Source organism: Stylophora pistillata, chromosome 6 (assembly GCF_964205215.1).
Source record: "Stylophora pistillata chromosome 6, jaStyPist1.2, whole genome shotgun sequence".
Lineage (NCBI taxonomy): Eukaryota > Metazoa > Cnidaria > Anthozoa > Scleractinia > Pocilloporidae > Stylophora > Stylophora pistillata.
Window position 1 is genome coordinate 12,891,584 of NC_142524.1, and position 15,104 is coordinate 12,906,687.

The 15,104-nt window shown below is 38.3% G+C and overlaps 1 protein-coding gene across 1 annotated transcript; it reads left to right on the top strand.

Moving 5' to 3' along the window:
- Positions 1-9,111: 9,111 nt before the first annotated feature.
- LOC148728318 (uncharacterized) lies at positions 9,112-14,830 on the top strand. Its single transcript, XM_088725993.1, has 5 exons — positions 9,112-9,485; positions 9,718-9,856; positions 11,449-11,516; positions 12,260-12,617; positions 12,779-14,830. The coding sequence occupies exons 4-5, from the start codon at positions 12,267-12,269 to the stop codon at positions 13,589-13,591; spliced, it is 1,164 nt and encodes a 387-aa protein (XP_088582119.1). The 5' UTR covers positions 9,112-9,485; positions 9,718-9,856; positions 11,449-11,516; positions 12,260-12,266; the 3' UTR covers positions 13,592-14,830.
- The last annotated feature ends 274 nt before the right edge of the window (positions 14,831-15,104 follow it).

Below are 15,104 nucleotides of genomic sequence, written 5' to 3' on the forward strand. Positions count from 1 at the left end.
GAAAGATCTTTTCGAAAAACATTATGTTTTGTCACAATAACCTTAGTTTGTTTATTTTTTTCATACAATTTACTATCCAGACCAAAATCTAACATTAACAAGTTCAGATGTTCGAGTAATACCCTGAAGTGAACTATTCATTCAAAAATGGAAACTAAAGAAAACAGGTTACAGGAAATCCCTGACCCCTACTTTCAACAATATTTATACAGGTAGATTTTCTTTGTAACTGAAAAAAAAAAAAGAGACAAATTAACACTCAAATTTCCGCAGTAGGTTCATTGTATCTATTAATGGAGTTGAAATCGACGCCTCTCATAATCTATTTTTAATATCAAAAAATTTTGGAACTTTACGTTCATGGTCATCGAGACAAAGAGCTGCTAAATGCTCAACAGTGGAATACGACGAGAGTTCAATGTTTTTGTCCACATCACGATCCTCATTTAACATATTTTATATATACAATGAATATATGAAGTTCATATATTTGAACTGCGGTATTAGATACGAATGAGGTACGATCCTCGCAGTAGAGAGCGCTATTTATGCAATAGCGAAAATCAGACCTGAAAAAAATCAGGCCTGTACGGGATTACAGTTCTTTTCAGGATTTTCAGGTCTGATTTTCGCTATTGCATAAATAGCGCTCTCTACTGCGAGGATCGTGCATCATACGTAGTACTTGCCTTGATACCAAAACAATAACAATCGCCTCGAATCGTAATTTTTAAGAGCTACTAAATGCTCAACAGTGGAATACGATGAGAGTTCAGTGCTTTTGTCCACATCACGATCCTCGTTGAAGATATTTTACATAGTTACACTCATGAACGTAGATAATTTATATTAGTATAAACCACACAGATAAATAGTGCTTTTCGCGCTTGCAGTATGGCTAGCTCGGACGTGATTAGCATGCAAGAAATATTTTGACCTCCGAGCAGCCGAAGAGACAAAATCACACATCAAGAGTTTATTTTGCCACTATTTTTCGGTACATCGACAGAATTAAACTAAATTTATGGTTTCTAAGTGTGGCACATGTTAAAACAACAAGTTACAATCTCGTGTAAAACAATTCCCCAACTCAGTGTTGGTGAAAGTGGTGGCTATTTACCTCTCTCACCTCCACTTCGCTGAATAGTTGTTGGTCATTAGACAGATATTGATTGGTTGCTGTTAACGTCCCGACAGAAAGAACTTTAATTTTTAATCACAGGAGGTTATCTTCCTAATTAAATCAAATTCATGATGTGTTGCTATCCACTGATACTATGGGAGTTAGGTATTTATTTTTTGATTCGTAGCTGACTTGTTTGTACTTTATACTTTTTCTTAGAGCTAGAAAAGAAACAAGCTGTAAATCTGAGCAGATTTTAGGTTTTCCAAAAACTTGAAACATTTCCATTCATTCTTGGACAGAAACTTGAAAAGAGTATTGTAAAAGCTTTCATCAATATTTATATTCAATACTCCTGGGGTAATGAATGAATTGCGATCCCCTAAATATAGCTTAATAATTAAAATGTAAAAAATTCATTCCATGTCATTCTTAGAGAATAATTCGGCCTTGATAGAAACTCATCAAGTGCATCGCTGAAAGAGGATCTTTTAACAATTAATGGTGGGTAGAGTTTCTCTTTTTGTAGTTTTGTGACACAAAAGGTTCCGAGACCTCTCTTTATTTTCAAAACGTGTATTTTAACGCCACACCGAATATGAACGGTTGAGAGTATTAAGAACAAAGAAGGAAGTCTTAAAAACTTTACTTTTCAAGAAGCACTCCTCAATGATTGTTTTCTGTAGTACATATCCACCAGACAGAAACGTGCAATGGTGAACTCTTTATGCCTCTTGCTCGCTTGCCAATAACCTAGTGCTGTACACTGTGCATTGCTAGGGGTGAGCTCGGTTTGCTGGGAGAATTCAACGGACAACCTTTATTTGCCGTAATTGGGCCACTCAGTTGAGGGGCCGTTTATTTTTAATACCAAATCAAATTACAGTAAAACCGGAAATAAAACCTAATCCCAGCAAAGGTGAGGGCAAACACGCCAAAGCCCTGATCGACCCGAGAGACAGGGCCGCCCCACCCGAAGCCCAAGCAATGCACAGTGCCTAAACAAAAACTATTGTAAGAAAACAACGCGGCTTACACTGGCAAGGAAACCAGCCTAGTGCCCAATGGTGAGAATGATAGACTGAAAGCTAGTATCTAATGCCATGTTAATACTAATGAAATTATTATCATGCTTGTGAAACAGTTGGCCCTTGCACAACCGCCCCTTAAGCAGGTCATCCTGGAAGGAGACGACAAACCGTTAAATAAATTACTTTAAGAAATCCACCTACTTACAGGCCAGAGAAAGTGACCCAGAGGGGAAACATTGGGCCCTTACCCCAATGTCCCCGAAAATAGCACTACCAAATAAACCTATCGCAAAAGTTCAAACTGCTGGCCCTTGCTCAGCAGCCATTTCTAAATTTTACAGCGGCTTATGATTGCACAGTCAGTTTATGCTCAGGACATTTGCCATTTTAGGAAACAGTTGGCCCCTGCACAAATGCTCCTAAGTAGGCCCTACCTAATCCCTTCAGGGTAACACTGATAATACACTGTGAAGCTCCACAAGGTAATGAACTACATTTGGGTAACCCATTTACCAAGTGGCCCCCGCACACATGGTTTAATGAAGCAATATAAGAGTGTACTATACTCAGGAGATTTAATATATCTAAATATAAGAGGTGGTTCATACTCTAATATTCCATATTCACTGTAATATTAAGACAAACATAGCACAGATACCAGTCGCCCCTGCACACCAGATCTGTGCCATGTTTGGGAAAGTCCACTATGTCTATACGGTATCCCCCTGCACGCATGGGCAAATGGTACCGAACTACGCCTGGAAGGCTGACAGAGACCCCATTGTGAAGGTTCATATATATCGCGGAAATGCATTAGAGTTTCCACGTCCAAAATCCTTGATCTGTGGGTCTAAGGGCCGCAAAGAACGCAACAGCTGACATGGCCTGAGCTAATTTCTGTTTTGTTTTTTTTTTCTTTTCTTTGATGATTTAGTTTGTTCGCAGGCCAAGATGATATTTTCTAGTATGGGTAAAGTAATGGGTAACTGAGTGTCTCTCGAAGGGTTCATGTAACCCGCAATGCGCGTTTGATCATTTCAGATTTAGTGGGGTCAGGCAGAGAAGCTAAACGATGGGAACAAGCAAAATTTAAAAGGCCTGTTAAAGATAATCTCTCCCGCAGGGCGACCTTCCTCCTAAGCAAAATTCTAAAATCAAAGAGGAACGTGTACGTACTTTTTAAGGAGGCAAACGAGCTTCCTGCAACACCGAATCTAGTTTAATGCCTTCAAAAGATAACGTAGTAAGAGGGCCGCAGGTTTTCTCAGGTGCTATGGGAATGCCAACATATGAACCAAGATCAGTAAACAAATCTAGCTGAGTCAGACAAAGTTGCTTTTCTGGGGCAATAATTAGAAAATCATCCAACAGATGAGTAATATGATCTATTTTTAGCATATGATGGGCGACCCATTCAACTGCTGTGCTAATAATTTCAAATGTCCTACAAGAGCTTGCACAACCCATAGACATACAGCGGTCAAAGTAAAAGGGGGGGATCACGCCACTGCATACCCAAGAGTCCATAATCATCTGGTCGGATTGGTATGATACGAAAGCATTTTGAATATCAGTTTTGGCTAAAAAAACGACCACGACCAGCCAATTTGATACAACAGATGGCATCCCTGATAGATGCATATTTAACTGTGATATAGTCATGAGAAATACCATCATTCACAGTTGAACCCTTGGGAAAGGACAAGTGATGAATAAGGCGAAACGGCATCTGAAGGAAACTGGCTAGTATACACCCCAACATAGATTAGAAAACTGCTTGTCCACGAAGAAATATTTAAGAGCTTTTTGGATTTAGCAACAGGCTCTAATGCCAGTGATGGAGAAGAGCCATTGTCATTCTGTAAATTGACTTGATACTTGTTATCGAAAATTGGGTTGGTGATCAAAGCCCCCCAGTCCTTAAATTCATTGTTGAGAATCTTTGCTCTGAGTTTCGAAGAAACCGGAGTATCAGTAGGTAAACTTGGAGAGACGAAGAAGGTATTTGGAAAAGTTGGACTAACAGAGTAACCTGAAAGATGTTCCTGGACTTGACTCACAGCGGTCTGGATGACAGGTGTCGACAGGTTTGCACCTTGAGGAGGGGCACCAAAGCCTGGCGCTTCTGTGACGTCATCCCCCTTGGAGGATGTGGCCATAGGAGAAGACGGGGAGGTTGGCACAAGTCATCTTGTGATCTCGTCTGAAATCTTGGTGACCAGCCCAGCAAGTAAGGCCAGGGGTAATAGGAAGACCACCGGACTGCACTGGTTCTCTAGTGGATGTATCCTGAGCGAGAGTACGGTGGGAATGCTGAGAAGGTGGGGGGGGCAGCACTGACCTTTTTGGTGGTTCTTGACCTCTTAGGTGGCATTATCTGCAAACAAATGGAAAAAGAGGAGGATCCTGCAGATACAATCCTTTCAAACAAAGTAAAAAGGGAAAACAGACTTTGGAATAATGGACACCCGACTAATAAAATAAAAGGCCGGATGAAGCCATGTCTGACAGAGTCTATATACTAGCAAGACCTATAACAAAGGCCAAAAGAAAACAATTATTAAATAAATCCTTAAATAATATAAAAGGAAGAGAGATGACAGTATAAGACAATCTGGCACAAATAAGTTATCTATAACACTACAAGGTAGTTATAGGCATACAAAAGATGCAACAGCACAAATGGTACATGAATGGCACAGAGTAATAACACTCCCGCCGAGTAAGTATCATGACCCATGATGACAAAGCCAGAACTGTACATCCCTTAAATACATAAGATGAATTATTACATAAAAAAAAAGGAAGAGAGATGACAGTATACAACAACCTGGCGCAAATAAGTTATCTATAACACCACAAGATAGTTATAGGCATACAAAAGATGCAACAGCACAAATGGTACATGAATGGCACAGAGTAAAACACTCCCGCCGGGTAAGTATCATGACCCATGCTGACAAAGCCAGAACTGTACATCCCTGCCATACATAAGATGAATTATTAAATAAAATAAAAGGAAGAGAGATGACAGTATACAACAATCTGGCACAAATAAGTTATCTATAACACCACAAGGTAGTTATAGGCATACAAACGATACAACAGCACAAATGGTACATGAATGGCACAGAGTAAAACACTCCCGCCGAGTAAGTATCATGACCCATGCTGACAAAGCCCGAACTGTACATCCCTTCCATGCACAACCAGAGAGGTGACATCCTGGCCACACAAAAGTAACAACAACTGGAGAAATTAAATAGTAAAAATTGTGAGCAACACAACTAGTTGACTGATATTAGGTCATGCCGATTTGAAAGTATCACAACGAGCGTGTAGCTAGTCGTTGGCAACAACTGTAATTTTGCCTAGAGCCGCACGGTGGAATGTTTCCCTCAGGGACTGTTGAGTTCAGCCTTGTGCCAGATCCTTCGCCTCTTACCATTTGTAGTGGATTGCGGCGACGATATTGAAACTCGATATACTAGGATCTCAGAAAACTCGCTATTAGTCCTGCTTCCATACCCCAACTGACTCTTCCTTTCATGCCACGAAATGTATACTGACTGTCTCAACCATAACTTTACACGCTTTTCATTTTGTGGCGGCCGTCCCGTCTTTCTTTTTGGAGGCATGACTCGAATGCTAATTCATTCCATCACAGATCGAATTATGAGACAAAAATCAGCAAAAAAGACTTCACGATACCATATCTACCTATTGAACCTATTTTTTGATCAAAATATTAAAACACTGTTCAGATGGAAACGGATTTTTCCGCCACTAAAACTAGAAACCCTAATGGCGACTTTCTGGGTCCCAGAAACTGCGAAACGACCGCGTTGCATCACGGTAAGTCACAATGGGTCTTTAAAGAGACCTGTTGAGTTCATCTGCACTTATCTGGATATTAGCAGGCCATCATTACAATAATATTTACGCAGATAGGTACTGTCATGTGTACAAGTGTCTGGGAATCACGACCAAACATAAAGCGCTCAGCACGCAACAAGTGATACTATCACTTTTACACTTACGATATACAGAGATAAAATGATACAAATTTATAAAAAGTACTCAAATCAAAGTGTAAATATGGCAAACATATTTATTTTAAGGTTTGTATCCGTCCTCGGCTACTTCGAACTGGACGATGTTGCATCTTGGCTTGTTTTGTTTCAAAAATAACCGCTAAAATTTTAATTCTCGGTTAACCGGAGCAGCAGAAACGACAAGTTTTGATTAAAGTAAACTTTTCATTCAGATTGGTAACGATATTTCGCACCCAAAGCGGTCTGTTATCTTTTCCACGTGCGCATTGTTGATTTTTCACCTCCAATTGCGTGACAAAAAATGGCGTGCTTTGACCTTCGAGTCACTTTTGTTTGGAGTCCTAAGATTTCGTAGTTTGAGCAGCCCAAAAATGTTACTGGAGTTATTTGAAGAAGAAACCTTGCTCTTTTGCTGGATCAACTTGATATAACCCCATGCCATGCACCAAGGTACGATTTTACCCTCTCACTTTTGCCATTTTTCTGTCCGCCAAAATGAGTGAAATATTGCAAAAAAACCAAAACCTCCCCAAAAATTTAGATTGCAACGGAATATGTCAACCAAAGAATAATTCAGACTTTTAGGAAACTATTTGGTCACATTTACTGTTTCGTTTATTTTCAAGCGACGTTCAAGGCCACACCGTTCTGAGGGCCACAAGTATCAAAGCCTCTGGCCATTAAGTGCTACACCCTTTAAATAAAGGCTTTCATTCATTCATTCAAATAATGCTTGTCTAAACCTCGTGAAGCTGACGTGAGAGCCACAAAACCGATTTTGCCACCGTTTGCGAAAAATAAAAATGCAGTTGAACTCAAAGTATTTTTTCTAGAAATATTTCATGCAGACCTATATTCTGGCAAAGTGTGGGGATTTTCGATTTTTTTATATCACACACCTCCGGGCGATATTTACGGACGGCAGCTCTTAAGTACTTTATTACGATCACAGCTTGCTTTATAACATCACGGTTGTTTTCAAAACATTTCTGAAATGTCGCATATATACGAAATAAAGTAATTATAACAGTTGCAGGTGTTTGTGAAGAGGAGCGCTGGTGTACTGTAGACCTTATTCAGGATTGATTGACCAAGCGTGAGGTCAAGACGGCTGATATTGGCCGAGTTAGAGGCTAACATTAAAGGATTTAATATAAAGGAAAAATATTTACTTATTATAAGAATCGAGAATGACTCGTTTATTTCGAGAGCCGGGAAAGAAAGCCAACTGTGTTTGTAGTACAATAAGCCCAAGAGGATCGTTTGAGGGGGGTATTTAATTTTTCTTTTGTTCTGACTTTCTTCAGTCTGTCGCTTTTTGCGACTTCTTCGCCGACACTATCAAAAAGTTACGAGCTTTTTAAGTTGGCTCCACGCACTTTTACCGCTTTCCAAAAAGCTATCATATATCTAACTAAATGTACGAAAATGACTGTTGAATGTGCAAGAATAAAAACAGAGAAGATTCCTTATTAATTATTGAAAATCAACATCATCCTCCCTAACCTCGCAAACTTCAACAATTTTTCGCTTTTCAGTAGGAGATCGGTTTTTATATAATCTTATTATCCAACTACACCTAGACGAGTACAAATAACGCCATAGACGAGTACAAATATCACGCGGTATTTGTACTCGTCTATTGTAGTACCGGTTAAACAGGTTTTCTCGCATCACGCAAGCGAAGAATTGGATCTATATTTGCCAGCCATTCTGACTCTTCGTCGTCGGAAATATGATTCAAATTGTCCGCCATTTTTTTTTTTTTTTTTCGTAACTACAATCCAAGTTCATTAGATAAATCGAACGAAGAAAAACAGCTTGACGAGCAGAAAATGTCTTCATTTAATGAAGAAAATAGAAACAGCAGGACAACAACGCGCCATTTCCGTTCCGCTTCGCATACTTCAGTCACGCACTCCCCGTAAAAAAACATCCGCGAAATTCGCCCGCACTGAAATAACAGTTTGGCGTGTTGGATAATAAAAAACGTATTAGACGTTTTGTTGTGTAGTATCGCTGAGTATTTTTACTCGTTATTTGTATTTTGACTCTCCCTACGGGCTCGTCAAAATTCGGCACAACTCGTAAAAATACTCAGCGATACTACACAACAAAACGTCAAATAATATATATATATACTCGTCGTGCAACGTTGTTGGCAAATTGTTCTCAACTGGTGCTTCTCATTTTCGCTGGTTTATCTTGTTTTTATTTCTTGGGCATCCTTCATGCCTCAATTAACTTTCTCATCGAGGGCGTAGGTAATTTCTAATAAGGATTAAAATATGTTCATCTTCTCTTTGTTTGAGTAAAGTGAAAAATTATTCAACTTCGATACGCCGCCACTCCGGTGATATAAGGCGGATCGTTCAATCTCCATCTGACATTATGTGTTAAAAGGCGCCGACATCGCGGTCTCATTTATAACCAAATAATTCATTCTAAGTAATGTCTACAAAACAGTCGAGAGGTATCTGTATATCGTCTTTTTAGGTTAATTTACGGCAATAAACTTTGGGGTGCATGTATTCAATAACTAGAGATTTGCTTTTCTTGGTCTCTACAGTTGGAAAAAGGAAATTTAAATACTAAAATGGAAAGAAAGAAAAAATGTTTACCTTTAATACCTTAGCTGCAGTAAAAATTCAATTTACGGTTTCTACAAATTTCTTGAAATTTCTCTTTTTTTATTTTTCCTTTTCGGGCAATAATGCTGTTTAATTGCGGCATTCAAAACGCACACCGCCCAGTGATGCAAAAACGAATACAAGACTAAAAAGAAACCTATTTGGAATACCATCAGAGGTGGCGGCAATAGAGGTAAGATGGGAAGCAATTTCGAAATTGGTCTTTTCGATGTTTTCGACCTTTTAATGATCGTGGGCTCCTTTATCAGAACTCAGCCAAAAATAAAGAAATGGAGCTGGAGCGACCATCTTTCATAATTCATGTTGATTTTTCACCTGCTTCTTTGAAGGCAATTCAAATGTGCTCAAAGCAAATCCTCTTTCAAAACGTACGAAACTGTGGTGAATTCTATGCATTTTATTAAGAGACAACGAGTTTCGACACCCAGCTGTTCGGCGATGTCCTTTCTTTGTTTGTCGCTACTACAGAGACAATTATAAAATTGTTTTGTTTGTCGTCACTACTCAGAGATATTTTAAAGACGCAGTGCGACGTATCTCCTCCTACGACTATTAACAAAAGGGGAAGCTTTTTATCTTAGCTTTTGAGACACTTCTCTTGATAGCTAGAACAAACATTGGAAAGGTAATTTAACTGTGGCAAGCTAAATTGACTAAATTCCTCTTTGCAAACGTATAAAGATACTATGGTCAACTTGTGAGACAACAAAATTTGAAATCAAACTACCTGTATATCTAATTTCTCCATGTAAGACAACTTTAATACAACAGGAGGATATTAGCGACCTCCTTCGTTTGCTTCTGGTCTGCAACGATTCTTATTATAAGATTTTTGATAGTTTTGTTTGTGTCTAGAGATATTGAAAAGATATGACTCGACACATCTCTTCACGCGGCAATTAAAATTAAGGAGGGTGCAACTCACTATCTCAGCTCTAGAGACACTGCTCTTGAAAAGCGGAATAAACATCGGAAAGTCAAAAGAGGAAAGAAAAGGTAAGCTGAGATAATTCCTTTTTCGACGGCCATATCTATAAGTATGGATGTATTAGTAATTTAAATAAAAGCATTCTAAAGTTGGCGTGTTAGCGTTCTATGCAAGCCAAATAAATGGTAAAGAAAAATGTTCGTTTTCTCTGGGACTTCAACAACAAGCAGAAAGCTTCAGCTCACCAAACCAACAAATCAAACGAAGAAATATTTATTTGAAAGTTCATTTCGCAGTTTGCCTAAGAACAAGTAAAGTGATTTTACTCAAACGCCAAGTGTACGCTTGAGCTGACTCCAGTCTTTCACAAAAGGCACACTTATTCCTAAACTATTATGAATTTTCCTTCGATGGCTGGTTTCTACACTGAAGAAATCATGTGCAAATTGAATTGTTTTACGTATGATGCACGATCCTTCGCAGTAGATAGCGCTATTTATGCAATAGCGAAAATCAGACCTGAAAAAAATCAGGCCTGTACGGGATTCGAACCACTGACCTCTGCGATACTAGTGCAGCGCTCTACCAATTGAGCTAACAAGCCAACTGGGAGCAGGCCGTTAAGTTGATTTGTAATAAACCCGTGAAAGTCATAAATCAGATGCACTGAATATATGAAGTTCGTATATTTTGAACTGCGGTATTAGATACGTATCAACTTAACGGCCTGCTGCCAGTTGGCTTGTTAGCTCAATTGGTAGAGGGCTGCACTAGTATCGCAGAGGTCAGTGGTTCGAATCCCGTACAGGCCTGGTTTTTTTCAGGTCTGATTTTCGCTATTGCATAAATAGCGCTATTTACTGCGAGGATCGTGCATCATACGTATCTAATACCGCAGTTCAAAATATATGAACTTCATGTATTCATTGTATCTAATATAAACAAGAACAGCTTAGTTTACGTTTGAAGAGTCACCCATACCTTAAAAAGCAAAAATAGTTCGATATTAACTTCTTTTCAAATTGTATGAATAAGTAGCTTTGCGATATGTAAACTTTTTGCTGGGTTTGTGGGAAGGTGGTGCGCATGGAAAGATATTTTCAAAGACCATCATGTTTTGTCGCAATAACCTTTTTTTGTGTACAATTTACTATGCAGAACAAAATCTATCATAAACACGTTCAAATGTTCGAGTAATATTCTGAAGTGAACTATTCATTCACATAATGAAATGCCTTTCATGAAAACTAAAGAAAACAGGTCACAAAAAATCCCAGACGCCTACTTTCAACCATATTTATGTGGGTTGATTTTCTTTGTCACTCGTAAAAAGAAAAAAAAGAAAAATATGCACTTATATTTCCGCAGTAGGTTCATTATATCTTTTAATGGAGTTGAAATCGACGCCTTTCATAATCTGTTATTAAAATCCTAAAACTTTGGAAAAGACACCAGATGTAAATTTGACCGGTTTTTGGGTTTTCCAAAACTTGAAACATTTCCATTCACCATTGGACAGGAACTTGTAAAGAGCATTGTAATTGTAATAGCTTTCATCAATATTTATATTTTATACTCCTGGGGTAATGAATGAATTGTGATCCCCTGAATGAAGCTTAAATTATTAAAATGTGAAAAATTCATTCCATATTATTCTTAGGGAAGATTTTGGCCGGGGTAGTAACTCATCAAGTGCATCGCTGAAAGGGGATCTTTCAACAATTAATGGTGGGTAGAGTTTCTCTTTTTGTAGGTTTGTGACACAAAAGGTTCTGGGATCTCTCTTTATTTTCAAAACGTGTTTTTAACGCAACACCGAATATAAATGGTTGAGAATATCAAGAACAAACAAGAAGTCTTGAAAGCTTTACGTTTCAAGAAGCACTCGTCAATGATTGTTTTCTGTAGTACATATAAACCAGACAGAAACACGCTATGGTGACCTCTTTTTGATAAATTTGGTCTTTGTTCCAACTAGATTTGGTATTCTTCGACATTTAGCTTTTAACTGTCCTCTGGTATCCAACTTCCTATTGTCGATATCTTTTCAATAAAAATTTACTGTCGTAGATAAATAGAAACTAATTCGCTGATTTTACCATTTCTCCGTCTATACCAATTCTAAAATGAAGTCGAGAGCTCGGCAAGAATATCGCGCTCGCATCACAACTTGGGAAATGGAGAGAAATCAGTTTAATATTTGAGCAAATATTAGAAGATCGACTTCACGAAGTGACCAATACCCTCTTGAAAGTGTTCTAGAAAATTTACCGCAGACTCAAAGCATTAGAGGAAAGCAATTTACTCGTCAATGAAAAAACTAATTAATGCATTTCCACCATTCAAATTAAATCAGTGGAGATTGATTTTAGGTAAGAGACTCAAATATCTGATTTATTTATTTATTTCAACGCAAACGTGCTTGGTAGCTGAAATAATAATTTATCTCTTTTTCTCCACACTTTTTGTAGCATTGCTATGGGTCTCGTGCAACATCTTCAACTGGTGCTGTTTGTATTTCACCTGACCCTGTCCACTGTAGCGCAAACGGCAGTCAATTGTCAAAACTTCAAGTTTGTTATCGATGAAGATGTCGTCTATAACCACATTCTCGAGGGCCACGCGTTTCATAGATTGACAGTCCCGAGCGCCCCTCAGTGCCACGTGAAGTGCAAAGATGACTGCCTATGTGTATCTATGAATTATTTCCCTCAGTCCAAAGAAAATAACTGTGAACTTAACGACGTCAACAAATACATGGAGCCAGCGGCAATGAAATGGAGGGAAGGAGGAAATTATTATGATTTGATGAGAAGCTACACAATGAAGGTGAGAAAAACTGTTATCAAAACATATTTCAGTGCGTTAATTGGCCGAGTGACAGCTCAGACATTTAATAAGTTTTGAGGTTACGCTTCAAACTAGATATGGCGTAAACACCAGTCCTGTAAAAAAAACATAAACTGATGAAATATGAAATATTTCTCTAGGGTGCAGAGAAATACATCCCGGGAAAGCACCGCTGCATCAACAGATGCTGCAGCTCCAATCCTTGTCTCAACGGAGGAGTATGTCAGGAGATTTGTGTCACTCACAGCGTCCGGTTTTCCTGTGGCTGTCCTAACAAATATACTGGTCAGCGGTGTGAAAAGATTAAACCGAATAGTTGTAAGGACATTGCAAAATACGGTGCTTCGACTTCAGGAAAGTACGAGATCTTTGATTCAAACAATGAACCCTTTTCTGTCTACTGTGACTTGAAGTCTGAACCAGGCTTTGTATGGACAATGATACAATCGTTTTCCTTGGCTGAAAGAAACACCTTCATGTATAAAAGTTTCGGTAAAAACTTTGAGTTTGCTATTGAAAAGGGGAGAGGGAATTGGAACAGGTACCGACTATCCTTATTACAAATGCAGTCTCTTGTTAATCATTCTACACATCTGAGAGCAACTTGTAACTTTCCTACAGATGGTCTGCAATATGTAGACTACGCACGTGCAAAGCTAGCAGGTCACGACATTTTTGGTAACTGGACCAGATGTCAGATGTATGAATATGTTAACATCCGAGGAAACAATTGTTCTAATTGTACCGCCCTGACAAAGCAGAGGGCACATTGGCACATAAGGAGTTACCAAAGCAAAGAACAAGGATGTGCATTTGATGGAAAACCAGGTGAAATCAAGAACGAAAACAATTTCGGACGGTATTCTGATCAAAAAACCAATCCAAATCATCGCTGCTCGTCATCAGATACTTCTACAACGCAGCATTGGTTTGGAGCTAAATATGATGTATAAATTTCTATGGATTTATTTCCTTCTTCAGAAAAGGCAAGCCAGACAACCCATGTAAGAAACCATTGGAGCAAGGCTATGAACCAACTGTGACGTCATGGAACTTCAAGTGAGTTGCACCTTTGGTGTTGAACTTGAACTGATTGTTTAAATCTTTCAGATATTAACACTAACTCTTTATCGCTGAGCAATGTAAACGTACACGAGAGCTACGTTATATGAAACTTGCGATATGTTTTTTCTATGTTATCGACGTTGAATTTTGTGTTTTAAGGCGGTCTCTCTGTGAGCACTTTAATTTTTAGCCGATATCAGGGGGCAAAGCTACGTACCATAAATTTTAAAGTTTTAAAATGTAAGCGTGAAAGATGTTCTCGTCTCAGGTTTTGTTGTGATTACAAACAACCCAATTAATCTACCCTCCCCTTCCCCCCCTCTAAAAAAAAAGGAAAAGAAAGAAAATGGATGTGAGGTCGCTCAATGTGTGATGGGTGTGTCAGAAGATTTGTGACACTCACAGGTTTAACAGAACCTTTCCTGAAAAGTGAATCGTCAGAAGTTTAAAGACATCTTAAAAACGTCATCCTTGCCTTTGCTTAACTACACAGTCCAAATCATTCAACCATTTTCTCTTTGCTGATAATTGAAAATTAACTTCGTCTTATTCAGTTTGATTATTAATAAATCAAGTTTTGTTTTATTGGTTTCCATGTAATTTAATCAGCTCAGTGACGCAAAAACTTTTGAGATCTCTCTTTATTTTCAAAACGTGATCGTCGTAATTACATTTACTAAGTGGCAGAAAAATCTTGAGATCTCTCCTAAGTGGTAAATATGTATAAAATAAAGCTTTGTTTATTGTCTATGCGTTAGGGAATCGATTTATAACCGCAAGAAGGCCTCAGCAGCGTTTGTTTCCAGTGGACTAACCTATTCAATTGCTTTGGTAGAGTCATTGCTTACCCTTTTGCGCTGGACTTTCAAAGAACATTCTTAAATATCACGACTAGTTACTTGATTTCTGTAGTCAATAGCAAGCATTGCCGCAATGAACATCGGCTATTATCACAATATTTTGATAAGTAAGGCATAGTGTGGTCATGGTGAGGTCATCAGAATCAGTAAGGTGTAATGTGGTGTGCGGAAAGGTGTTCATTTTTAATATCGAAGCTTTATCGATCATGTTTACACTAACACTGATTTCAACAATACAAACCGAAATAAAAATGCACTTTTACTGTTGAGCTGATTTAATATTTTGTCCGTCCCATGCTATAGTATAGCTTAAGCTTTTAAGTGAATCATGTTATATTCAGTTTTGGGGCTTAAGAATAATTTATCATTTGGATGCTTTAAACTAAGATTTTGGAAAAAATATCACAGTGTCTTGAGACTCAATACATCAGAAAAAAATACTAGCTTGAGTTTAGACAGAAATTAAGACATTACAAAAACGAAGCTTTTTCGAAAACGCTGACGCCTCTATTTATCGTATATCTTTTAACCCTTTTTACAA